Source organism: Manacus candei, unplaced genomic scaffold (assembly GCF_025592945.1).
Source record: "Manacus candei isolate 608988 ecotype Guabito, Panama unplaced genomic scaffold, ASM2559294v1 h1tg000009l, whole genome shotgun sequence".
Lineage (NCBI taxonomy): Eukaryota > Metazoa > Chordata > Aves > Passeriformes > Pipridae > Manacus > Manacus candei.
This window is the reverse complement of record NW_026138057.1, coordinates 3756135-3780902: the sequence shown is the minus strand read 5'-3', so window position 1 is coordinate 3780902 and position 24768 is coordinate 3756135. Positions and strand designations below refer to the sequence as shown.

Genomic DNA, 24768 nt, shown 5'->3' with positions numbered 1-24768 from the left:
GCATCCAGATCAAACCCTTCCTAAAATGCCTTCCCCACTCCTCCTGTGGCTCTGCCTCCCAAAGCCTCCCTTGGACACCAGCAGCCCTGGTGGCACCATCACCACCACCACAGAGCCCAACAACACAGAGCAGATGTTTTCCAAGCGCTTTGGAAGGCACATGCAGCACGTTCCACCATCTGGTAGCCACCACCCTCTCATCTGCCTTCATCAGTAACAAATCTCTCGATAAAAAACACCAGCCCCCTGTGGGCTGGGATGCTCTCTGGCCTGTCCACATCCTGGGAAGGACACAGCCCACTGCCTCGGCAAGCTTTCGGAGGCTCCCAGACATGACTCCTGGCTCATGCATGCAGCTTTCCACCCCTCCCACCTTGCAACAGGTACACCCCGAGGCTTTCTCAACAGATCGGCTCCCGAGCCTTGTATGGAAATGCAGGGATGGCTCTGACCCTTCAGCTCACCTGCCCCACGGATTTGCGGGATTCTCCAAAGGAGAGGCTTGGTGTCTCCCAAAATAGCGCTGACACATCCCAGCTCTCACACCCCCGAGTCAAACACTCCTCATCTCTGGTGGGCTCCCCCCCACTTCCAGCAGGGACACAGATCCTCTGTATTCCGGGGCTCCCGGATGTCCCTGCCACAGAGACCGACTGCTGGGAGGCTGCTGCAGCTCCCCAGCCCTCTCCCCAAGGAAGGGGAGCAGCTCCTTGCCACATCCCAGTCTTGTCCAGCAGGACAAGGGATGGTCCTACCACCCAGACACCCTACACAACTGCAGCATCCAAAACCACAGTCAGAATCCCCGCCGGCTTGCTGGGATTCATTTCAGAGTGGTATTTCAGCAAGTCCTTCATAAGAGAGGAACAACCCCCTATGAAGGAGGGATTCTCCACAGTGTAGCCTTGCCCAGGCCGCTGTGCTTCCCAGCCTGCCCTCAACTGTCCCAATAGAAAAGAGGCAGATTTTTGGAGTGCAGGAGGACAGAGGCAGCACCCTGACTTCCAGGAGAGAATTTGCTGAGCCCCTGCTCTCGTGAACAGGCTCACACTTGTTTGTGAGTGGCCTCAGTACCGAGCAGCAAGCGTGGACCAGCGGGGTCTGGCTCTGTGGGGGAGCACAGAGAGGAGAGACGGGATCCCCAGCAGAGCCCTGTGGCTGCCAGGCAGGGCCCTCACAGCCAGCAGGGCCTCCCCAGCCCCGGGTCCCCACCTCTGCACGTTCCCTGGGAACAGGGCTGGGAAACGTGGACACTAACAATGAAACTTGCAGGGCTGTTCGGGCCCCAGATAAGGGGCCGGAGCAGGCGCGAGGCTGTTTCCTTCCCGTCCCTTCCACAGGGAGTAAACACTCCAGCAGCGGAAGGAACGGGACAGGTCCCGCACCCTCCACCTCTCCTGTCCCCCTGTACAAACACCCCTCCAGCCCTGGCAGGAGGAGGTGTGGGGACACACACTGGCCCTCCCCTCCCCTTCGGGCCACCAGGTCCCAGCAGAAGGGTTTAGGGAGAGCAGACTCACGAGGGGCTTTTGGGGGCAGGTCTCTGTCCCATCGGGGCTGGCTGTGCTCCCAGGCCAGGTGAGCCCACGGCTGACATGGACCAGCAGATGCTCAGCGGGGGCCACCTGAGGGTCTCCCAGCAGGATCAGGTCGTGTTAAGCAGAGGGGCAACAACTCTTGAGTGTCTGGGGCTGCCCCGCCTACACAGTTGTCACTCCTGCCCTGAGCACTGGGCACAGCTCCACGATGGGCAAGAGGTGCCAGTGGAACAGGGTCTCTCCCAGCTTTCCTCTGCCACCACAGCATGCCACCTCCCTCATTCCAGCCACTGTCTTCATCGATCTGGGATTAAAGACATAATTACAGAGAGGCAGTGCCAGGCCCGGAGAGGTCAGCGAGCGCCATCCCGGCTGGCACACAAACCCCAAACTCAGCCCTGCACCGTCCTGGCTGGCACACAAACCCCAAACTCAGCCCTGCACCGTCCTGGCTGGGACACAAACCCCAAACTCAGCCCTACACCCGCCCAGCTGGGAGCGACCTGCCCCACGTCCCTCCCGGTGGCTCACAGGCCAGCATCCAGGGGCAGGGGCTCCCTGGGCACAGCACAGCCCCTCGCCACGTCCCCATGCCAGTCGGGGCACTCGCTGGCCACCTCTGCAGCAGGACAGGGAGGGCAGGAAGAGGAGAGCCTCAGCCAGGCAGCCAGTGAGCTGCTTGTGTGACAGAGCAAAGCCAAGGACGCCGGAACCCGCAAGGGTGAAATTCCAGGGATCGCTTTGCGCCCGTTCCCCCCTCCTCCCCCCCCAGCCTCTGAAGATCCAACTACAGAGCATTCTTCCAGAGCCAGACCCTGACCAGCTCTGAGGACGGCTCATGAAAGCCTTTTCATCATGAGAGAGGCACTTGCTGACACACCCGTTACTTAAAAACCCCAGCAAGCCAAAAATATTTCGGCTGGCTCAGTTCAGGGCAAACCAAAAAGCCTAAAGACAAAGCACACCCTGAGCAGCTCCTGCCCCAGGGGCAGAACTCCCCTCTGTCCTCCCCCCTGCCACAAGGGGACCCCAGGGACCAATGCAGCGACCCAGAAAGCTTCACATCCAACCCCCCCTGGCCTTATCTCCCAACTTCCTGGCATCAACCCCACACTGTGCTGTGCCCAGAGGTCCCAAAGCCAGAGTGGGTCTACTGTGGAGCCTTGGAAGCAGAGCCTGCTTGTTGGCCAGGAGACAGCTGCCAACCCACCTGTGTGCACGGAGCTTCCCTCCTCAGAGGGACCCACCCTGATCTTCCTGGCTGGATTAAAAGCTTGATAATAAGGAGACAGGCACCCTAAACCCTGAGCCCTCCAGAGCTCTTTCACTAGGGGCAGCTTTGGCATGGGATATTCTTCTAAAACTCCTTGCCCTGGTTTCTCCAGGGAAACTGCCTCCCCACAGAATAAATGTTTTGCCTGGAAAAATAAAAAGTTTCCAGGGCCAAACCACAGACATACCCACCTAGAGTTCACCTGCACCCTCCTCTGCCAGAGGATGGAGTCCAGGCCTTGCAGGCTCCCCACCAGGAGTGTTTCCCTGGAGTCAGCCACAGAAAGATTAACCCCAGGGCCCAGACTGAGCCAGTAGATGGGGAACTGCACTCCACAAGCCAGGGAAAATGGACAAGATCCGACAGATAGGACTCGGGCAGGAGGCTTGACAGGCAGCACCGCTGCAGCGTGTGGGTGATGGATCTCCAGCACACAGCCCTCTGCTTGGGTCCTTCCAATGACCTGCTCCAGCCCTGCTCCATGCCCCAAGTCCCCAGAGAGCTGTCACCCAATGCTCCTGGGATCCCTGGGGCTAAGGCCACGGCCTCAGCACAGAATACTCTGGGCAAAGTTCAACCCAAGCACCTACAAAGCCAGAATCGCCTCTGCCACATCAGCCCTGCCCTGGCTCCCTGCTAAGGGACACACCAGGCGCTCACCCCCATCGTCCCACCGCCACCAGGGAGGGGGGACAGAGCTGCATCAGCCCTCCCCTCTGCTTTACTGCTTGTTTGTGTCCCCCCAGGCGCCTGTTTGGCACGTGGCAAGGTTTGTCACCGTGGCTGGACACCCCTGGCAGCCCCCCATGCTGTGAAGTACAAGCTCCATCAGAGCCAGGATGGACCCAGCCCCTCGCCCAGGCTGGCTGAGCCCCCGTGGGGGCTGCCAGGCTGACAAGGAGGGAGGCACTGCCCAAGGAACTTGCTCCTGCTCCAACACAGTCCCCAATACCAACACGAAAAATGGTAACACCGCTCCTGTAACTGGCCTTTCCCTCTCAGTCTGAGAGCCTGAGAAGAGCCAGCTGGCTGCCCGCCCTCCAAAAGCTCTCAACACTAGACCCCGGTCCTCAAGAGAGAGAGGAAGCAACAAATTCTCCTGGTTCCAGCTGCCAATCACGATGCACTCAGGAAACACAGAGACTCCATCAATAATTCAAGCCTGCAATTGTCCGAGCGCTTGCAGTGCACTTGCCCTGCACAGGCTCACAGCCCTGCTAATTCACCACAGGCTCCTGGTCAGTCTCAATTACCTAAAAAATAAATGAACCGGCAGCGTTGGCATCTTTCCCCGCCCCGAGTGCAGGGTCCAGGCTCAAACATCAGCCCTTGGACCTCAGCCTGCCTGAGGCAGCAGGCCCAGGCTCACCCCATCTCACCCACTTCTGTGTCCAGCCCAGAGCACCCACGGTCCCCAGGGCATGGGGGAACCAGGGCAGCTGATGGCGGGTAGTAGATCCCACATTCCTGCGTGGGTGATGAAGAGTTTTGGCTGTTTCTCTCCCACCCAGAGAGGCAACAAGGTGCCCACAGCCCCCTCTGCGGAGCAGCCCACCCACGAGGGACCCCTACCCGGGCTGATGTGCCCTCACTGCCAGGCTGTGCGAGGCACCATATTCCCACTGCCCAGCCTGCCCTGGCCCTGCCAGACCCCACTCCAGGGGAGAGGTTCCCCCACCTCCTGCCCCGGGCTCCAGCTGCCTCCCTGGCCCCTAGGAGGGCTCTTCCTGCTGGCAGGTCACAGAACACAGGCAGTGGACTTTGGGCAGGCTGGCAGGTGGCCAGTGGCCCTCCCTGGGCAGGAGAGAGCTGCTCCGGCAGCGGGTCCGACACCATCTTGGGCACCTGCCTGCCCTGGAGCAGCCCCACCTTCCTCGGGAGGAGCTGTGCCCCCGGTGCCCGGCCCAGCGGGGGAATACCCAGGAGCAGTCACCGTAGGCAGGGAACGGGCAGGGAGCCGTTCTCCTCCACCCATCACACCCAACTGGTTGGACGGGCAGCGGGATCGCCACCCGGTCTACCTACCTCACCTGGCACCCCCAGCGCCAGGGACGGAGGCCACGTAGCCGGGATGGGTTGGGAAAGCCTCCCTCTGGAGAGGGGAGTCACCTGGAGATGCAAGCCAGGACGCAGATCGCACCTTATAAGGGAGCAGGCCGGGAGCCAGGGAGCAGGATGAGGAGGGAGCGATAAGGGCAGGGTGGGGCTGGAGGGAGGAAGCAGGAGCGCGGGTCGTTCCCCTGGCAGGGCAGGGGGCCGGGATCACAGATACCGATCAGGGCCACAGCACAGGCCTGGACAGGCGGTTGTGAAACACGGTGGGCAATCCCCCGGGGAAGGGATCCGTCCCTGGCTGGGCTGAGGTCACCAGGCCTGTGCTGTTGGCCATCCCAGCACAAGGAAGAGCGGAGCGGCGCAGGGTGAGCCACGGAAAGCTGTGATTGTTCTGCTGGTATTCCAGCAATCCTGTGGCGGGGCAGCTGTCCTCCCAGGCACGCCAGGGGCCACTCGCCCCTCTCCAAGGAGCTCTTTCCCTCCTTGTGGGCCTGGGGCAAGACCTCCAGGGAAGCCGGGAAGCTGCTGACTCTCTGCACCGGCTGGACAGAGGAGCCTGGGCCCCAGCAAGGGGAAGGGAGATGAGCTTCCCTCGGCACTTTTGGGGAGGAGAGGACTGCAGGAGGGCAGCCAAACCGCCGGGCTCCGGGCAGAGACTCTGCCCACCCGCAGCCACGAGGCTGGAGCCTTCCTGCCAGCAACATCCCGCTGCATCCCACTGCCCACGGACGCCCCAGCAGCCCCACTCCCCTGGGTCCCCCACCCTGGGGACGGCAGCAGGCAGGGTCCCCGCCACCCCTGTGCACCAGCCCCACAGCTCACACCCCGGGGCCCAGGAGATTCACATGTCGGGAGCCCTGCAGCAGCACAAAGGCGGCTCTCTCCTCGCTGTGGGAATTCGCAGCTGAGCGCTCGGCAGGGACAAAGGGATTTCACAGGCACATCCCCAGCCGGCGGCCGGCCTCCCTCCCCCGGCGTCCTCGCTTCCTGTCACAGTAGCACCAGACCTCGGGGGCGCAGCAGCAAACAAACACCCAGCGCCGGATTCTGGGAATGGGGCCAGAGCATTCCCGGGGCAGGCCACGCTCCGGCAGCCAGCGGGCTCCTGCTTCACCCCAGCGGCTCCCGGGCCACGGCAGGGGGAGGCAGCAGCCCCCCGGCTCTGCTGTCCCAGCCCAAGGGGCAGCAGGTGAACCAGAGGGATCACAGGGCAGCCCCTGGCTCCTTGCTGCACCCAAGGAACAGCAGCCACCTCGATGGGGGACATGAGCTGTGCCCACAGCCAGGACCCCGGCGTTGGGATGAAGGTCAACGTGTCCCCCCCCCGGCTCCAGCCACACCAATGTCCCTGCCCTTCACCCATTCCCCCACCCTCTGCCAGGCTCAGCTTTCCCATTCAGCTGCCTCTCTCCCGAAGGGAAAACAAACACAGCCCAGTGCTACAGAGATAAGGGCTGTGCTGGCAGAGTCCAGGGAGCAAAGTCCCTCTCAGTGAGACCTGAGGCTGCAGCGCTGCTGCAGGAGCTGCCTCCCCAAGCCAAGGGCATGGCAGACGAGAGAAACTACATCCCAGGAGCACACGAGCTCCTCCAGGGCTCACACGTGCCTCTGGTTGTCCCCAAGCAGAGAGGCCGCAGCCCGGTGGCCAGCATTCCCAGCAGGATTAGGGGAAGCCTCCCTCCACCAGGCCATGGGCACAAGCACCCACCGCCAGCTGTGCCAGCCCAGCACCCGAACACAGGGATTTGGGCCCCCTTCCATGGCAGAGCCCTCTTCCCAAGGAAGCCACTTGAGATCATTTCCTGTGCCGACACCTGCAGCCCCAGCTCTGGTTACCCTGCTCCAACCCGTGGACAAAGGAGCAGGGCCTGAAGGCACAGGGGGAATCTCAACCTGCATCACTGGGCTTGGCACTGCCCGCCCTCCCTGCAGGAGCAAGTCACCAAGGACCCATGACCAGGAATGGGGAGAAGGGCTGGAGCACAGGGCCCCCCACCCATCCCGGGAACCCCATGCAGGGTCTCCCCGCCCAAGAGGGACCCTGAGGCAGACAGGGTGCCCTTCCCTCTGCCACACCAGACACACTGCTCTCCCCTCCCCACGCTGAGCAAACAGGGGAAGGAGCATTTGGGGAGGGAGTGGCCAGGAGGGAATTGCCGAGATTAAGCCAAGCCGGCCAAAGGGAGCGGCCCAGGAGGAGTGGGACCCCCTGGCCCCACCTCGGCCCAGCCAGCCCAGACTCCCTGAGCAGGTAGGGTGGCCACGGGCTGAGTCACAGCACAAACCAAGCAGGGCTGGGCTGAACGGCTGGGCCCTGGCTCTGCTCAGCATGACCTCATCAGGTGCCCAGCGCTCTTAATTGCAAGCCTGGAGATGGCTCTGAGGGCCCTGCCAAGAGCAGTAATGAATGGGTGAAGGAAAGCCACTGGAGAATCATCAGACAAGAGCCAGGGACTGAATCAGGGCTGGAGGTGGGGAAGGGGGCTGAGGCAGGATGACACCAGAGCTCCCCCAGAGCTCTCCAAGGCCCTTTAGTGCCCACGGCCATGCAGGAGCCAGTGCCCACACGACACTGGCCAAGCGACGCTCAGAGGGACAGCAGGACTCCATCCCACCCCAGCCCCTTTCCCAATTGTTTGCTCCTCCAACCCTCTCCCTGAGAAGCAGCTTCCCAGACTCCTGTGCGAGCCGAAGGGAAGGAAACCTGCGCTTCCTGGTCAGACGGAAGATGACATCGTGGCTTCCCTTTCCTGTAAGCTTCTAAACACGACGTCCTGCCAAGAGGAGCCACTCCCCACCGTCCCTGGACCGCGAGCTGGAACCAGGCTGGGAATGCTGGGCACGGGCACCAACACCAGCCTCAGCTGTCAGCTGTGCCAGCCAGGAGGTCAGCACGGCCCACCAGGAGACCAGATGCCTGGGCAGCTTGCTGCAAGTGTCCTGCCTCTGGGGAACACATCCGAGGGTTCCTCGTCCACAGTGGTATCACATTCCTGGCCAGGGCTGGGAGCATCCTACTAGCAGAGGGCGGAAGGTGCTGTTTTCCAACCCCCTGAGGATCTGGTTGTGCCCCAGAGATGGGCTGGTTGCCTGCAAAGCTGTGGCAGCACCAACACCACAACCCCAGCACAACATCTGCCCCCTCAGACAGCCCTCCAGCCCCCCTCACACACCTCACCTTGTCCACACAACTCCACCACACCCCCTGACACTCTGGGGGGTTGCCAGGGCTCCCAGAGGCAGGACAGGGCATCCCTGGGATGCCACAAGCCCCCTCACAGCTCTTGCTGATGCCAGAGCTTGGATGCCCAGGCCCATCCACCTGCCCTGCTCAGGGCAGCTCCTCTTGTTGCTGAGGGAAGGAGAAGGGAGAAGGGAAGTGAGCGGTTTTCCACCCAAGCCAGTTGCTGGAGACAGACCCTGGGCAGAGATCAGGGGAGAACAGGTGTCTCCCTTTGCCACACCAGTGTGCTCTGGAGGGAAGCTCCCTCCTGCAGGTAAAAGCAGAGTGAAAAAGAGAAAAGAGAGAGGAAGGAGGGTACAAAGCCAGCCTGGAGCAGGCGGGCACCCCACATCAGAGAGGATTTCTCCCAGAAACACCCCTGGGCTCTCCACCTCCTCCTGCTCAGACCCCAGTCAGCAGGAGGGGGACATCCCTCCCCCGGGAGCAAGCCGGCCCGCCTGCAGCCGAGCCAAGCATGGCAAGCAGCAGCCCTGCGTGCAGCAACACGCTCGCAGGAATGCGTTACCCCACTGGGCAAGGGGCCTGCCAGCAGCATGCAAACACCCCTGGTGACCCACCCTTCCAGGTCGGAAAAACTCGTCTTTGCAGTTCCACGCACTCCCTCCCACCCACGGCAGCTACCCACCCACACGGGGCTCTAGCAGCACCACCTCCCCTTTCTGACCCGGCCAGGACCAGAGCTGGGAACACCGGGAAGCAGCTGAGAGAGCTGGGGGCTCTTCTCGGAAAAGACCCACCCCAGCGCCACGTGAGACGGGGGCGAGAGGAAAACACACGGGCTGGGGACAGCGAGACGCCTTCCTCCTCCTGGACAGGGTGGGAACCAGCTCCCCACAGCCATCCATGCTGAGGCCATCCAACTTGCCTCAGGTAACCGTTCTCCTGCCCAGGAGGTGCTTCTGAAATGGCAAAAGCCGTGTGGGACTAAGGGAGAAGGGAGAGCTGCCCTCCTGCTGCCCGCTCCCCCATGCTCCAGCGGCTTCTCCCCCCTGCCCGGTGCCCACAGCCCAGCCCTCGGGGACACAGCAGAGGCAGGTACAGCTCAGGTGTGACCAGGAGGGCCAGTGAACTTTGAGCAACGTTCGCTGTGACCGGGGCCAACGCCCAGAGGAGCGGGAGCAGCCGGGGCCGAGATGGCGGCACACAAACAGCTCCTGCCCTCACACAAACGAGCCCAGCACGGAGCTGCCACCAACACCAGCACACCCAGGCCCACTTCACACCAACCCTGGAGCTGTGGATGTTTCCAGAGCAACACCACCCTGGCCAGGCTACAGGAGAGCTGTTTCCAGGGCTTGGCATCTACTCCAACTTGTCCAGACCCTTCCCTGGCCGTGCTGGAAAGACAGTCACATCTGGCCTGGACAAGCATCCCACCAAGACTGCTCCTCTCCCAGGATACCTGCACACCCACGGACTGCCCACCTCAGAGCCACCTCTCCAAAGGCCAGGCCACAGTGCCACAGCAGAAACACCCCCTGGGCCATCAGCACGAACATCTGGGTGCAGAAACACTCAAACCAAATATGGGGTGAAGGGCTCAGCCTGGCTCGTGTCCCAGGCCCACACTGGCACGGGCATTTTTGCAGTGGGTCAGAGCTCTGCAGTGCAAAGTCACCGTGGACCTGCAGCACAAGGTTAGGGACAGGGGGACGAGCTCCTGGGTACCCTCCACTCCGCAGGAGCCAGCGTGGAGGCTTCCTGCAGGGCAGCACAGACCAGTCCTCCCCACCTCAGTCCAAGGTCCGTACGCGCCAGGCGTCCCTCTGCCAACCTCCGAGCAGCAGCTGCTCTGGGCCGGGAAAAGAAGATGAAAGCAGAGGTGCCAGGCACCCCGGTTAAGGGTTGGCCCATCCTGGCACCACGCCTGGCAGCTTGTGTTCCTTAGTCACTGGTTTGCCCCCACACCCAGCAGCCACCTCATCTCGCCCCTCCTCGTACGGGCCACCACGAGGAAGGAATATTCCTCACGGGGAAAAGTTGCTTCCTCCCCAGGGAAAGGGGGACAGGAGGATCACATGGCACCCGCTGCCACCCCAAAGCCCCCCCAAGGGCTGGGAACACAACAGAGCACACTAATGCACAGGTTACCCCCCACACACAGCAGTCACTGGACAGGGCAGAGAGACAGGCCTGTGCCAAACCAGCAGCCTTCCTGGTGGGAAGGAAGGCGGATTAGCAACAAGCACAAGACAGGCAGGAGCCAACGGACTCATCAGCCTGCTGCTGGGGGTTTCCAGCACCAGAACTGGCTCTAAGAAACCATTTCCTCCCCCAGACAGCCTCCTCAGATGATAAAAAGCAAAAGAGAAGATTGTGGCCACCTCGGAGAACTTGAAGACTTTGGTCGAGAGCCCGTAAATCCAACCCCTTTCCGACAGCCTCACGCTGAGGCACATTCCTGCACTCCGTGCCAGAGGACAACCTCCTCCGCCGGCCAAACCCTGTCACACACGGAGGAGTGCCTGAATCACCCAGGTTTGGGTTTTGTCATCACATCCAGGCAACACCTGTTGTCTTTTGTTGACCCAAACCAGCTCCAGGTTCCACTTCCCCGCTGTCAGTGAGGCGGGGATGGTGGGACAGCCACCACGCTGCAGAGACACAGGATTTCAGAGCCAGGAGGGCTCTGCACTTCCCTGGAGACGGCATCACCACAATCTTGGGAAAGGGCTCTGTCCTTGCCAGCAGTAAATGAGAGACAGTTATGAGGGGCTGTTGGGAAGAGAAACCAAGAGCTTTACCCAGCACTCTCCCCTAAGGCCACAGACACTGGTGAGCTATTTCGAGAAGCCAACAGCCCTCCAGGCACGATCCAAGCCACGCTATTATTTTCTGGGTGTCCTAAAGCCACCTCCAGTGCAGATACAATGGGCCAAGGCCTTATCTCCATGCCAGAGGCTGGAAGAGGGAAGAGATGAGAGGCAATCCAGGGACAGACGCCGGGCTCCGTGGTCTGGGCTGGACCATTCATCTGACTCCCAGCCCATCTTTAGGGAAGGGATGGCCTCAAGGGCTCCTCAACCACAAAGATCAGGCCCTGACCTCCACATCGGAAGGGAGGAGGCTCACCCCTCTGCGGTAGCCCAGGCAAGCCCAGCACGCTCCACCAAGTGAGCACTTTCATCCTCCCACCCCTTCCAGGAAGGCTCCGTGCAGGATTCCAGCGCTGCTGCACACGGCAAAGGACGCTCAGAGTTTGCACACACAGAGCCTGGTCAAGCTCGGCCAAGGGACAGGGAGCAGCTTCTTAAGAACTGCCTTTCTGCTGTTCACAGAGTGTGGGCAAACGCCCCACAGGTAAGGAACCTGCCTCAAGAAAGCCCTGGGAGCAGGATGGAGCAGCAAGGTAACGCTGGGGAAGGAAGACTAACAATTGCCCTGCCCGGGCTCTTCCCGTCACATGGCTTCCCACAGACCTGGCGGACACTGCCCCACACACCTGGTACAGGAGCCCCAGCTCTGCAGACCTGCCAGCACGGGAGCTGAGGGAATCAGAGGCAGGAGCCTGGGAGTCTCCAGCCAGCCACTGACCCCACCTCGCCACATCCCGGAGGGAAGGTGCGGACAAGGAAGCTCCAAATGCACTCTGTGAGCACGGCCTGGAGGTGCTGAGCTTTCCATGCCTCCTGCAAGGCCGAGGACAAGCCTGTTCTCAACTCCACGCCGAGACCTGGGCAGCCAAGGCCGAAAGCATCGGCGCAGCACAGGGGGTGCATCGGTGAAACCACGGGCAGCTGTAGTTCCATGACACCACAAGACTCCGTGCACCCAGACGCTCCCCTCTGGCTCACCGGGACCGGGGCAAGGCTGGGTGCCACAGCCCTGGGACAGGAGCCTCCAGCCCTAACACGGGCTCCCCACTGGGGACAGGACAGCCCCGGCCTCCCAGATAAACCCCCGCAAGCTCCAACGTCACCGGCTCCCTGGAAAGGCATGGGCACTGAGCCCTTGGCGAGGCAGGCTCTCCAGGAGGTCCACCCCTCTCTCCAACAATCAGAGGAAGCTTTGTTGTCCAGGCTCCCTCACCCAGAGCCCAGGGGCATAACGGAGGTGCCCCACTTCCCTTCTGCCAGCCCGCGGGTGCCTCGCAGATGCCAGAGGTCCTCATGACTGAGAGCCACCCAAACTTTCTCACCCCGAGCTAAGTCTCCTCTCTGCAACGCTCCGAGGAGGCTCAGGAGTGCCCACGGCGCGGGGCGAAGTAACGCTGGAGAAGGTCACCGACTCCTGGCACGACGACGGGCGCTGGGCAGGGGGGGAGGCAGTCGGGCTGTCCCTAAATGACAGCGTGGCCAAGGAGGGGGACTCAGAACGAGCCGGCGGCTGAGCAGACCCCCGGGGCCGGCCAAGGCACCGTCCCGCCTCCCCTGGAAGCGTTTCGGTGTCGCTTGCGAGCCGCGGCGGACGGGTCTGCCGGGCTGTTTTTGAGCTCAGAGCGATTCCACGAGGAGGAGCCGCAGCCCCACCCGCACACACTTGACCCCCCCCGGGCACACCGGCCCCTTCCCCGCCAGAACAAAGGCGCGGCGAGCGACACACCGGGCGATCGGCCGGCGCTCCGGCGGGCAGGGGCCAACCGGGCGGCGGGCACGGGGCTGCCCCGGAGAGCCGGGCGAGTCCCCGCGGAGGGGCCGGGCCGCGGCCGCCGCCCGAAGGGAGGGGGGCCCGGCGGTGCCGGCCGCGGGAAGCTGGCACACGGGCCGCCTTTGTTCCGGGCAGGGCGAGCGGCGGCGGCCCCGGGCGGGGAGCGGGGCGGCCGCCCGGCCCAGCCGCCTTTGTGTCGCTCCCCGCGGGCTCCGGGCGCCGCCAGCGCCCCCGCCAGGGCCCGGCCCCGCCGCCACGCCGGTCCCGCGGGGCGCGGCCGCGCCTGGCACCGGCTCCCAGCCGGCACGGGGCTGCCGGGACCCGGCACCGACCGCACCGCGCGGCCGAGCCCCGGTTCCGTCCCCGCCGGGCGAGGACCGGCTCATCCCCCCCCCGCCCCGCCGCGGGGGCGTGTGGCGCCCGGCAGGCGCCGGCCCGCCCCGGTCCCGCTCCCGCTCCCGCTCCCTCCCGCCCTCCCCGGTCCGGCGGCGGCGGGGACGCCGCGAGCGGGACTCACCGTGACCGGGCTCCTCAGCGGCCGGGCGGGCGAGGGGGGGGCGGTGCCGCCCCGCGGCGGCGGCGGCGCGGCCGCCCGGCCCGGCCCGCTCCGCTCCGCGGGTCCCGCCGCGGCGGCGAGGCGAGAGGCGAGCGGGGGCCGCCCCGGTGCGGCGGCGGCGGCGCGGGTCGGGAGCCGCCGGGCGATCGGTGTAAGCGGAACGCGGCGTCGGTCGGGTCCCACCGTGCGCCCGCGCCTCTCCCGTACCTAAAATGGAAGTTGGTCCGGCGGGCGGGGCGGGGCGGGCGCGGGGCCGCCCCCGGCGTCAGCGCCCCGCGACACGGGCGGGCGGGGACGGGGCGAGTCCGTCCCGGCGGGGTCTGTCCCGGCCGTGCGTGCCCCGCAAACCACGGTCCGCCCACAGGTGGGCTCCGCTCGGGGGGATCCCGCCCCAGGAGCGGAGCAGCTGCTCCCCGGGGTGCGGGTCTGCCCCGGGAGTGGTGGGACGAGGGGCTTTCTGCGAGCAGCCCGGCAGACCCCCGGAGCAGAGCCTCCTCTGGCCCGTCCCGCGGCGGGAGACGTGTGACCCCGTCTAGGGTGGAACTTTTTTCCATAAGCAAGATTTCATGGGCATTTGGGCTGCAGAACCTCCCTGGGGGTGATCCTGGCCCCTCTGGCTCCGGGGAGCGGGTGCTGGCAGGACCCCTGCCACAGCTCACCCTTGGGAGCACCACGAGGCCAGGAGCTCATCCCGGGTGGATTCTGTCCCCGTACCCCCCCCCAGCGTGTCCCGTGGACTGACACGAGCTCTGTGGAAGCACAGATTAACCCAGCCAGGGGCTCCATGCAGTGGGTGAAGCCCAGGGGCCCTTGGTACACGGGGACAGAAAGGCAGCCCAGCCCAGCCGAGGCAATCCTGCTCTGCCCAGCTCCCGTGGCTCCAAACCAGTACTGCCAACCCTGAGAAAGAGCAGGAGGGGACCTGGAGGTACAGAGACCCGGGGTGGGAGATTTAAACACGAGGTTTAATGATTGCAAGTAATCTGGCTGGAGAAATGTAACTCTGGAACAATCAAGAAAAGCCATCCTGCCTGGCCTGCCACTGCCATTCCATGGATAGGGGATGGAGGCTGAGCAGGAGGCTGCTGCAAGCAGGGAGGGTTTCCCCTTGGCTGGAGGGCAAGGAAGTGACACCAGAGTAGCCCCATCCCAATTTCCAAGCTGCTCACTTGGGAGAAATCCAGGTTCCCCAAAGCTGACAGTTTTCTGCCTCAACCCTGGCCAGGCACTTGGGGACATGAGAAACCTGCCTGCTTCTGATTGCCAAAGTGAGATAATGACAGAGGAAAAGAGCTGAGGAAGGTTTTGGGTGGGACAGGTGATCCTTGGGGTAAATATGCACAGGAAGGTGGGGTGGATGTGATAACAGCCTGTGGATGGACGTGACAGGGAGGTGATCCCCAGCTGGGTGGAGGTTGCTAAAGACAGCACAGAAAGGTGTAAGGAGGAGAAATGGGGATTCAGTGCATGCTAATCTCTAGGGAGATTATCAGGGGGTGGGACAACCCTCCTTGGTGTTTGATTTGTAAAATAAACCATCCAACCTGCCAGCTGCAGAGGGCAGGGAGAGCTGGCATCCACCCCTCCTAGGGAGAAGAGGGTCTCTCCATCCCACAGCAGGGGACTGAGACTTTCCTGTGCCCCTTCATCCTCGTTGTCACCCAAAATGAGCAAGTTGGGTTCCTTCTCGGCCCTGTGCCTCGAGTGAGAACTGCTCCCAGATCACAAGTAACCCTCTACGGCCCTCCCCTCCTCTTGGCCTGCATAAGGGGGAAGGCAGGTTCATCCCCTGAGTCTCGGAGACAAAGAGGGAAAAGAGGTGCTCTCACAATTCCTTCTGGGAAGGAGAGTCCTTGCCCACCTGACACATCCCAAGGAAGGTGGGTGGCCCAGAGCAGGGCCCCAGTGTAAGAGCATGGGGGAGGCAGGCAGGGTGCAGGGCTCCAGCTGCTCCAGGCAAAGACAGTTGCTGTTTTGATCAGCCCTGAAATTTAACAGCCTTTAAAGTCTTCAGTTTCTTCAAAGACTAAACGTGCTCTTGCAAACATGCCTCTGACGCTGGGCCGCTGCCTCCCGTCCCCAGGGCTGCGGGATGGAGCTGGACAGGGTCTATCCATGCACCGTCAGCCCCAGCCCTGCCCCAGCAGCTGGAACACCCATCAGCGTGTGCTTATTTTGGAAGGCAGGCTGGACCCTGATCCTCCAGCTCCAGCTCACCCTGCAGCAGATCACACTCTTGTTTGAACACAACTCCGGCGGCAGAGGAGTCTGTCCCTCCGCGTCCTGGGAAGAGGAGAGGAGATGTGTTACCAGCATGGGAAAATCTGCCCTCTTTTCCAGTAATTGCATGTAATAACATCTTGCACACCCCCTTTCATCCTCCAGCTGATGCCTTTCCCAGATGAGACGCCCAGAAGTGCAGCTGCCACCGGAACAGAGCAAGACAACTTGTTTACAAGGCAGCCCTGCGCTCCTCGGCGGCCGGGGGCAGGAGGAAGGGGACGCCGCCGTCTCCGGGTCCGAGGGATGGCCTGCATTGTTCCAGGTCAGGATAACAAGGCCCTTCCGCAGCCCCTTTCCTATGGGAATCCCCACAGGTTGCTGTCCCTCCCCATAGGAGGGGAAGTGCGGCACCAGGGGGGGTGGAACGACTCATCCGTCAGACAGATGAGGGGAGGAGGAAAGCAGGGCCTGAGGGAGCTTTCCAGCCCTAACTGGAGGACGTCAGAGAATAAAGCAAGCCCAGAGCCCACCCTGACACCTTCCCAGTGCAGTGTCCCCAGCTCCATGTGCTTGGTGTGGTCCCTCCACCAGCCTCCGGCTGTGCCTGGGCCCTCCCATGCCCACGGATCATCCCACTGTCAGCCTCTGGCAGCATCCCATCGTGCTCTCGGGCTGTCCAAATTCCTGTTGCACCTTTTGCTCAACGAAGAGTGCACAGAAACCTCCTTCCCTCCCAGCCCCACAAGGGTCCATCGCCACTTACAGTCTCTCCTTCCTTTCCCCACCTCCAGCTCCTTTCCCAGGCTCAGACCCTGCCACCATCCTTCCCTTCTGCGAGGTCCCTCCGGGGAGCAGGGACTCGGAGGCAGCTCCTGACCTGCGGAGTAGTGACACAGGCAGAGGGGACATTGCTGAACATGATCCCTGCTGTGAGACCTGAGACAAGAACTTCCTTTCTCTTACAGAAACTGGCTCAGAATCTGCTGATTTGAGGGCTTGGGAGACACCGGGAAGAGGGGACTTGTCCTTTCCTACCAACCAGAGGGAGCCTGGATAGCCAGTGTAGTCTTAGGCCTTGCCTTCCCTTCTGCAGTGAATCCCACCAGGAGATAAACCCTGCTGGAGATTCCCGACCCTCAAGGGGCTCAAGCCTGCAGGCAGGGCCCTCCATGGCATCTGGATCCAAGAGCTCCCAAGTGCCTGGTGAAGTCAGGCTTTCCAAGCGACAGCTCCGATCACTGTAATTCCAAAGGATTGCAAGGGGTGGGGGAGGAAACGTCTCTATTTTCCTTCTATTTCTGTGAGCACATGATAGCACTTTGATACGAAATTACTTGTTTTGCTGCATCCCTCGGTATTTTTAGGCCGGGCTCCAAGCCACCCGGGGACAGGGACAGAGACTGCCACTGACCTCAGCAGCCACTGGCCCGGGCCTGGCACCAGCCACGTTCTTCCTCGGTTTGTGCCCATTTTGCAAAAAACGGGGGAGGAAAACACACGTGCAACCAGACGAAAACCCCCCCTCTGCAAGACCACGTCGGAGAGCTTTGCACGGATATAAAATCCACGGCAACCCTTGGGCTCCCATCCTTCTGGAACTTCCACCCACTCCGAGCGTTCCGCAGGAACAGCGGCTGTCTCCCGGCGATGGGGCCGGGGTTGGTACCGCCGCTGTCCGGGCGCGGCCACACTGACGCAGGGCAGCACAATGGGCGCTTTATGAGGCGGCGGAACGCTCCTGGGGCAGCGCCGTTCTCTCGACGGGCGGCTCCCAGCACATGCTCGCCGTGGGCCGCGTGCCCCGCTCGTCGCTCCTGGTGCCCCCAGGGCCGCTCCCGCCGCGCCGAGGACCCGGCCCGGTGCCCGCGGGGCTGCTCCCGGAGCCGCTCCCTCCGCCTCTCCCTCAGAGCCGCCATGGCCACGCCCCCCCCGCCGCCCCGCCATTGGCCGGGTGGCGCGCTCGGCCGGCGCCGATTGGCTGTCGGGTGCGACGGGGCGGGGCGAGGCGGTGGCGCCACGCGAGGCGGAGGGCGCGAGGGCGGCATCGGGCCACTTCCCCGGCCACTGCCGGGCTCGGGATCGCCCCCACGCACACGCCCCGGGGCCTCCGGAGCTGTCCCGCGCCCGCCCACCCTCCCTCCTTCGGCAGGTACGCGGCGGGCTCGGGGCGGGGGTGGGGGGTTCTGGGGCCGTGGAGGCTCCAAAGCGGCCGCAGTGTCGCCGCCCTGGTAGCAGCGCCGGCCCGGTGCTGCGGGGACCCGGTTAGGTCCGGGGAAGGGTCACGGGGACACGGAGCTTTGCTGCAGCCGCAATTCCAGCCCCGGACCGTCCGGGACGGCCCGCAGAGCACAGCAGGTGCCCGAGCGCCCGAGTTGCCGGTGCCGCACTGTGTGTCCCCGCAGGCCAGCCATGGGCTCTGTGCCAGCGCCCCCGCCGCTGCGGTACCGCAGCACCCGCCTGCTGCGAGCGGCTTTCCAGCTCCTCCACCAGCAGCAGCAGCGGGCGGACGTGTTCTGCGACGTGGTGCTGCAGGCTGAAGGTGAGCGGCGAGTGGGCGACACCGCCCGTGGGGGTCCCTGCGACCCCTATCCCCCCCGGAGGGATCGGGGCGAGGAGGAGGGGCTGCAGGGCAGTAACAGCCGCCGTTGCTTTGCAGGCGAGGCGGTGGTGGCCCACTGCAGCGTCCTCTCCGTCTGTAGCCCTTTCTTCATGGAGCAGCTGGGCCCGGAGCTGCCCCCTCGGGGCTGCAGGGTGGTGCTGGAGCTGGCGGGGCTGAAGATCGGGGTGCTGCGCAAGCTCGTGCGCTTCTTCTACACGGCCGAGCTGGAGGTGGCGCAGGAGGAGGTGCAGGAGGTGCTGGCGGCCGCCCGGCGCCTCCGCATCACCGAGCTGGAGGCGCTGCAGCTCCAGGGGGGACGCCTGGTGAGGCTGGGACCCCAGCGGCAGCTCAACCGCTCCTGCCTGTGCTCCCCACAGCAGGGCTCCCCCACCACGCTGCTCCACAGGGCTGCGCCCAGCGGTGCCAGCATTCCCCCTGGGAGCGCTGGGGTGTCCCCCCAGGGGCAGCCATGCTCTCTGGGGCCCACACACCTCAGCCCCATCAGGCGGGTGAGGCTGCGGAAGGTGGAGAGCAGGGGGTGCTGGGAGGTGGTGCAGGACACGCAGCCCCCGCCCGCCTCTCCCACGGTGCCAGTGGGCCATGTGGGGGTGATGGAAGCACAGCCCCCCCTGGATGTAGGTGAACTGGGAAGCGGGCAGTCCCCACCCCGGCAGAGCTCCTGTGCAGCCTGGAGGCAGCAGGGTGGGGAGCTCCCTGCACCCCAGCAGGGCTGTGGGCAGGCGTTCCCTGGAGGCGACCCTGAGAAGGAGGAGGAGGTGGATGTGGGCACAGTGGAGCCGTTCCTGCCCGCAGGCACAGTCTGCCTCTGGCCCTGCCCCTCCTCTGAGTCAGATGAGGAGGTGGATGTCCTCACCTAGGGCTGGCTCTGCCCCCCGCCGCTGCCTGCTGCTCAGGGCTGCACCCCCTGGCCTCTGCATCGTTGGAATAAAAGGCTGGAGCTGTGCTCTGGGGAGCTTTATTGGAGGTTGGAGGGAACAAGGGGGCATGGGGGAAGCCAGGGGTCCGGCCGTGGCAGAGCTGCAGCATCGGGGACGGGACTGGGGCTGGCAGTGCCCCCCAGTTGGTCTCGCCTCTTCATGGATGCTCGTGCCGCAGGTGCCGGTCCTGGCTGGGCTGTGGGGAGAGGGGGGTTGGTCCCCATCCCATCCCGTCCCATCCCATCCCCGCTCTCCCCACTCACCTGGACAACGCCCCTATGCCAAGCTGCTCTTCAGGGCTTCCACCACAGTCTCCGGCTGGGGGAACTTCAGTTTGCGGGGGGGCCCCTTGGCGATGCCGCTCCACAGCTCCACGGCTGGGGAGGGAAGGGGGGCCGGGTCAGGGGGGCTGGGGAGCCCCCGCCGTCCCCGCCCCGGGCCAGCACTTACTGCTGCCGTCCTCCTTCACCAGGGACACCTCGAAGCTGTTCCTGCGCGGCGGCCGGGGGTTGATGTCCACGGCGAGGTGGGCGATGGCCCCGCGCAGGGCCTCGCTCACCGCCGCCGCGTTGCGGCCGTACACCCGTCAGCTCTTGCTGTGGGGACAACGGGGGTCAGCGCCCCGGGGGGCACCCCGAGGGCCTCCCCCCACCCCCCGCCCGGCACTGGGGCCGCTCACCAGTGCTCGATGACGACGCGGGGGCCGGTGCCCCGCGGGCTGCCCTCGTCCTGGACCTCGGCCCGCGCCCGCTTCTGCGGGGCTTCCGCCGGTTCCGGTGCCTCGGACGCCGCGGGCTGCCGGGCCCCGCGCTTCCTGCCGCGGGGAGCCATCCTGCGAGAGCCGGAGTGGCGGGGGCTACGCCGAGGTCCCACCGCGGGGAGCGGGGTCCCGGGGATCCCGCTGGGGGGGAAAGGGACTCTAGGGACGCCGGTGTCCCTCGCCCACGCGGACCCTGCTTCGGGATGGGGTCAGGAAGGGTCGGTTCCCGGCGATGCGCCATAGGGGGAAAAAGGGGTGTTCCTGCTGGGATGCTGCTGAGGGGGGCGGGAAGGGGGTCCCCAGGGATGCCACCACGGCGTGTGGGTGGGAAGGGAAGGGAGAAGGGAAAGGGGGGGGGGAACAGGCCCTACCTGCCGCTGCCCACGTGCCGGGAGCGCGCGTCGCCGGGAGGGGGCGTGACCGGAAGAGCCTCTGCCTCCGCCCGCGCCCGCACCAGCCAATCAGAGCGCGAAGCGTCCGCATCGGCCCCGCCTTCGTCGGCAAGCCCCACCCCCTGCACGGACCGGGACACGGGACACCGGGACGAGGGATACTGGGATACGAGACACCGGACACGGGCACCGCATGGACCGTTTATTGTCAGCGATGAGAGAGAGCGAGCGTTACAACCGAGGCGGGGCCCCTCCTACCGCCCTGCCTGCACCGGGCCGGGGGGCCCTGCCACTCTCCCGGGGCTCGGCCGGGACCGGCCCCCACAGAGAGCGGCGCCGGGCAGGGCCGGGCGAGGCCGGTGCCACCAGGGTGATGGCGGCGTGGTGATGGGCGACAGCGCAGGGCAGTTTCTACTTGTCCTTCTTGGTCTCCCCCTCGGGGTGCCCGGCGGCTGCGGGCGCGGGCGGGGCCTCCTCGGGCCCCTCCTCCCGCGGCTTCGACTGCTTCTTGGCCTTCTGGTAGAGCTCGTTGAGGTTGAACTCCCGGATCACGTTCTCCTGTGGCCCAGAGGCAGCATCAGCACCCTCAGGGACCCCCACAGCCCCCTTCCCTTCCCAGGCACAGGCCAGGAAGGTCCCACCCACCTCAGAGAAGGTCCAGGACACGGCCCGGCCCTTCTTGTCGATCTGCGGCCGCCGCATGATCTCCGTGCCCCCCTGGAACAGGATGAGGGTGGGCAGCTGCTTGGTGAGGGGCGAGGTGCTGACCTTGTACCTGCAGTAGGACAGGCCCACAGTGAGCCACGGGTGGCCCAAGGGGGCCAGGGGGTCACAGGGTCCGTCCTGGGGTGGGCCCTGCCACCCAGGCCGTGTCCTCCACACCTGGTGCTGACGTCCGTGTACCGGCCCACGTCCACCTTCCCAAACTGCAGCCCCTGGCAATTGTACCTGGGCAGGAAGGGACACAGAGCTGGGAGGGACACGGGGGACCACAGCCCCCGTGACCCCCCGAGATCCCGGCGGGCACCACTCACTTGAGAGAGAGGTCGGCGAAGATGGGGGCGAAGGACTGGCACTCACTGGACCAGTTGGCGAAGAACTCCACGATCCACGTCACCCGCTTGTCCCTCTCCAGCTCCTCCTGCCACAGGGGCAGGGGCTCAGGGTGGGGGGGAGGAGGGCAGAGCCCCCTGAGACCCCCAGGGATGGGGCGATACTCACATCGATGGTCTTGTCGCTGAAGTACTTGATGTATTCGGGGCCCATGTACAGAGGGGGCTTGCAAGTCATCAGAAACACTGCAGGGACAGCACCCTGAGCCCACAGAGCCAGGCTGAGGCTGGGCCAGGGCTCCTCTGCCCCAGAGGCAGGACGCAGCGAGCCTGGGGCAGGGAGATGTCCCCCCAAGGATACTCTGCACACCCACAGCCCCATCCAGCCGTGAGGGTCACCCGGGGGCAGAAGGGGGCTCTCCCAGGGGCACAGATAGGGCACAGGCTGGGCTGGTGGCTCCAGGGCTGCCCCAGGGCCCCAGCAGGGCTCACCTATGCAGAGCGTGAGGTAGAGCAGCCCCATGCGGATGTCGAGGCGGAAGAACAGGATGGCGTTGGCCACTTTGCTGAACATGAAGATGTTCCCGATGTGCTGCTCCACGGTGACTGCAAACGGCATGGAGGGATGAAGGGACGGGGCCCAGATCCCGCCCCAAGAAGGCTGGGGGGGATCCTGAGGGAGGGCTGGATCTGGTCCTCCAGATTCCATCCCACTCTGCTCCTTAGAGGAAGCCCCGTAAGCAGCCCCCTGTGCCCCCCCCGACTCACTGGAGCGCCGGTTCTTCATCATGACGATGGCGCTGAGGAACATGAGGATCTCCACCTCCCGCTAGCACAGAGAGGGGACAGCGTGAGCCTGCGCCCGTGCCAGGCCCTGCTAGAGCCCGCGTCTCGGGGAGGAAGCAGCGAGAAGGGGCTGCCCCGCGGCGACGGGCTCGGCCAATGCCCGGCGGCCCCCTGGGTCATGGGAGGGCACCGGCAGAGCAACAACAGGGGCTACGGGGCACCCCCTCCCTCAGTCGGGCCGAGGGGCTGCGCAGGCAGGAGGGGAGCCAAGGGGTGCGGGACAGGTGGGGAGTGCGGGACAGGCCGGGGGTGCGGGACAGGCCGCGCCGCCTCACCCAGTCAAAGTCGCAGGGGTTGCCATCCTCCCGCTGCGAGGGCAGCCCGCGGCAGAGCGGCGGGACCTTGCGCACGATGAGGAAGGCGGCGGCGAGCAGCGCGGATAGCGGGTAGTAGGGCCGTGCGAGCCAGCGGCACAGCCCCGGCAGCGCCCACAGCAGCGCCAGCAACGGTGCCACCACCGCCATCTTCCCTGCGCCCCGCCCACTGCCCCGCGGGGGGCGGGGCCTCGCAGAGTCAGCCAATGGTGAGCGGCAAGCCGGGCGCTCCCCTGCGCCGCGGGCCAATGAGGGAGGACACAGAGAGACAGAGGCCGCCAATCAGAAGGCCGGAATGAGTCTCCCTTAGCAACGGCCGCAGGGGCGGGGCCGGCGCTCGGCCAATGGCGGGCGGGGCGGCCCCGCGCGAGGCACGCCGGGAACATGGAGAACTTCTCGGCGCTGTTCGGCGCGGCCGAGCCGCCGCCCGCCGCCGCCGCCGCGCTCGGCTTCGGGCCTGCCAAGCCGCCGGGCGCCGGGGCCGCGCCGCCGCCCGCCGCCGCCGCCGCGCCGCCGCCGGGCGAGGACGCGGCCCGCAAGGCCGCCGCTGGCCCCTTCTACCTGCTGCGGGAGCTGCCAGGTGCGGGCGGGCCGCAGGGGCGGGGCGAGCGCCGCGCTCGACCAATCAGCGCGGCCGTGGGGTGAACTGACGGCTCGACCGGTCAATGAGCGCGCGGGGGGCGGGGCCAAGCGGCGCGCGGCCCCGGGGGAAGTGGCCGGCGGGGGGTCCCCGGGGCTGGGCCGGAGCAGGACACGGGGATCCTGGGCACGGGTGGGCGAAGGGGCTGAAGGTCCCGGGGCAGGGCAGGGCAGGGGGACCCCAGGGCTTTGGTAGGGGTGGGGATCAAGGCCGAGGGGTCCCGATGCCCCGGCAGGGCGATTCCCCCCCTCGCCATCCCCTCCCGCGGCCGCACAGGCACCACGGAGCTGACGGGCAGCACCAACCTCATCACGCACTACAACCTGGAGCACGCCTACAACAAGTTCTGTGGGAAGAAGGTGAAGGAGAAGCTCAGCAACTTCCTCCCCGACCTGCCCGGCATGATCGACCTGCCCGGCTCCCACGACAGCAGCAGCCTGCGCTCGCTCATCGAGAAGCCGCCTATCTGCGGCAGCTCCTTCACGCCCCTCACGGGGGCCATGCTGACCGGGTTCCGCCTGCACGCCGGCCCGGTGAGCCCGGGGCCGGCAGGTGGGAGGGGGGTGGGAGGGGGGTGGGAGGGGCCCAGCCCGGCCTGACCGGCCCCCTCTGTCTGCAGCTGCCCGAGCAGTGCCGGCTGATGCACATCCAGCCCCCTAAGAAGAAGAACAAGCACAAGCACAAGCAGAGCCGCACGCAGGACCCCGTCCCCCCAGGTAAGGGGCTGTCACAGCCACCCCCACTCCCCTCCAGTGCTACTGGAGCCTCGGCTCATCCGGCACTTCTGCTTCCCCAGAAACCCCCTCAGACTCCGACCACAAGAAGAAAAAGAAGAAAAAAGAGGAGGATCCGGAGCGGAAGAGGAAGAAGAAAGAGAAGAAGAAAAAGAAGGTGGGTAGGGAGAGCCAGGGTCCAGTTCCCAGCCCATGTGTCCCCGGGAGGCTACTGCCCAGCAGCTCTCAGGGGCTCTGTCTGTCCTTCCTCCACAGAACCGGCACAGCCCGGAGCACCCAGGCATGGGCAGCTCCCAGGCCAGCAGCAGCTTACGGTGAGACCACCCCAGCACCGCCTCAGGGACCCCCTGGCCGATGGCCCTGGCTAACCCTGGGCAGGGGCACTGGGCTGGCCTGTCCACCCCCCCCCCCCAGCAGAGAGGACACCCCCACAGCCCCCTGGGAGCAGAGGCACAGACTCTGCGGGTGCTGACCTCGGGCTTTTGTACCAGAAGACCCTGGAGCGTCGGGGCCTGTTTTTTAGTTACCTCTGAACTAAAGTCTCTGCTCTGGGGAGGGGCTGGGGGCCACAGCTGCTGCGACCCTTGGCCGTCACGGCGTGGGGAGCAGCCCTGAGTGAGGGCTCCCTGGAGTGTGCGCCATCAGCACCATCCTGAGCTCCTGCCCCGGCTCTCAGCCTGGCTCCTACCTTGGCTTTGGCCCTGTCCTGCTCTGGCCCTCACCTCCCAGGCCTGCTGAGGACAGGGGGGACCCCTGGAGAGGCACCGTGTCCCTGCGCAGAGGTGGCAGCTGCCGCGGGCACCGGGATCTCCAGCAGCAGTCACAGAGACACCACAGCCCTCCTCCGGATCTCGAGCCTCACCAGCACCTGCCACACCTTCCCTGAAGCAGCTTTCCCCATGCCTGGAAAATCCTTACCTTCTGTGGGAGCAGTTTGCCCAAAAGCAGTCCGAGGAGCAGCTGGGCTTGGCTATCCCCAGGCCTCCTTCCCTCTCCCCCCCTCAGGATGGGGAAGGC

At 65.2% G+C, this 24768-nt stretch overlaps 5 protein-coding genes across 8 annotated transcripts in view; 2 read left to right on the top strand and 3 right to left on the bottom strand.

Moving 5' to 3' along the window:
* Positions 1–13448, bottom strand: part of CTNND1 (catenin delta 1) — a 29038-nt gene extending 15590 nt beyond the window's left edge. The window contains exon 1 of one of the 4 annotated variants that reach the window (XM_051776946.1): positions 13215–13448. The gene's annotated coding sequence lies outside the window, so the exon portion shown is untranslated. Of the gene's footprint in view, positions 1–4836; positions 5655–13214 lie in introns of those variants that run through there. The other 3 variants (XM_051776936.1, XM_051776939.1, XM_051776937.1) reach the window with 3 other exon arrangements.
* Positions 13449–17300: 3852 nt separating this feature from the next.
* Positions 17301–19029, top strand: BTBD18 (BTB domain containing 18). Its single transcript, XM_051777104.1, has 2 exons — positions 17301–18015; positions 18133–19029. The coding sequence occupies exons 1-2, from the start codon at positions 17886–17888 to the stop codon at positions 18951–18953; spliced, it is 951 nt and encodes a 316-aa protein (XP_051633064.1). The 5' UTR covers positions 17301–17885; the 3' UTR covers positions 18954–19029.
* A 6-nt stretch (positions 19030–19035) lies between these two features.
* On the bottom strand, positions 19036–20227 carry SELENOH (selenoprotein H). Its single transcript, XM_051777187.1, has 5 exons — positions 20145–20227; positions 19693–19845; positions 19464–19609; positions 19277–19390; positions 19036–19209 (listed from the first exon to the last, which is right to left on the bottom strand). The coding sequence occupies exons 2-4, from the start codon at positions 19842–19844 to the stop codon at positions 19290–19292; spliced, it is 399 nt and encodes a 132-aa protein (XP_051633147.1). The 5' UTR covers position 19845; positions 20145–20227; the 3' UTR covers positions 19036–19209; positions 19277–19289.
* Positions 20228–20346: 119 nt separating this feature from the next.
* On the bottom strand, positions 20347–22566 carry TMX2 (thioredoxin related transmembrane protein 2). Its single transcript, XM_051777113.1, has 8 exons — positions 22339–22566; positions 21986–22046; positions 21710–21823; positions 21387–21463; positions 21200–21306; positions 21048–21113; positions 20811–20940; positions 20347–20723 (listed from the first exon to the last, which is right to left on the bottom strand). The coding sequence occupies exons 1-8, from the start codon at positions 22525–22527 to the stop codon at positions 20577–20579; spliced, it is 891 nt and encodes a 296-aa protein (XP_051633073.1). The 5' UTR covers positions 22528–22566; the 3' UTR covers positions 20347–20576.
* Positions 22567–22641: 75 nt separating this feature from the next.
* On the top strand, positions 22642–24767 carry MED19 (mediator complex subunit 19). Its single transcript, XM_051777141.1, has 5 exons — positions 22642–22957; positions 23294–23550; positions 23637–23733; positions 23814–23908; positions 24007–24767. The coding sequence occupies exons 1-5, from the start codon at positions 22762–22764 to the stop codon at positions 24067–24069; spliced, it is 708 nt and encodes a 235-aa protein (XP_051633101.1). The 5' UTR covers positions 22642–22761; the 3' UTR covers positions 24070–24767.
* The last annotated feature ends 1 nt before the right edge of the window (position 24768 follows it).

Excerpts from the sequence above, each read along its gene's own strand:
- BTBD18 (XM_051777104.1), top strand. The coding sequence starts at position 17,886 with ATGGGCTCTGTGCCAGCGCCCCCGCCGCTGCGGTACCGCAGCACCCGC. Across the intron at positions 18,016-18,132 it reads CGTGGTGCTGCAGGCTGAAG|GCGAGGCGGTGGTGGCCCAC; the intron begins GTGAGCGGCGAG and ends GTTGCTTTGCAG.
- TMX2 (XM_051777113.1), bottom strand. The coding sequence starts at position 22,527 with ATGGCGGTGGTGGCACCGTTGCTGGCGCTGCTGTGGGCGCTGCCGGGG. Across the intron at positions 21,824-21,985 it reads GATGAAGAACCGGCGCTCCA|TCACCGTGGAGCAGCACATC; the intron begins GTGAGTCGGGGG and ends TGCCGTTTGCAG. Across the intron at positions 20,724-20,810 it reads TGTCCTGGACCTTCTCTGAG|GAGAACGTGATCCGGGAGTT; the intron begins GTGGGTGGGACC and ends TCTGGGCCACAG.
- MED19 (XM_051777141.1), top strand. The coding sequence starts at position 22,762 with ATGGAGAACTTCTCGGCGCTGTTCGGCGCGGCCGAGCCGCCGCCCGCC. Across the intron at positions 22,958-23,293 it reads CCTGCTGCGGGAGCTGCCAG|GCACCACGGAGCTGACGGGC; the intron begins GTGCGGGCGGGC and ends GCGGCCGCACAG. Across the intron at positions 23,551-23,636 it reads TCCGCCTGCACGCCGGCCCG|CTGCCCGAGCAGTGCCGGCT; the intron begins GTGAGCCCGGGG and ends CTCTGTCTGCAG.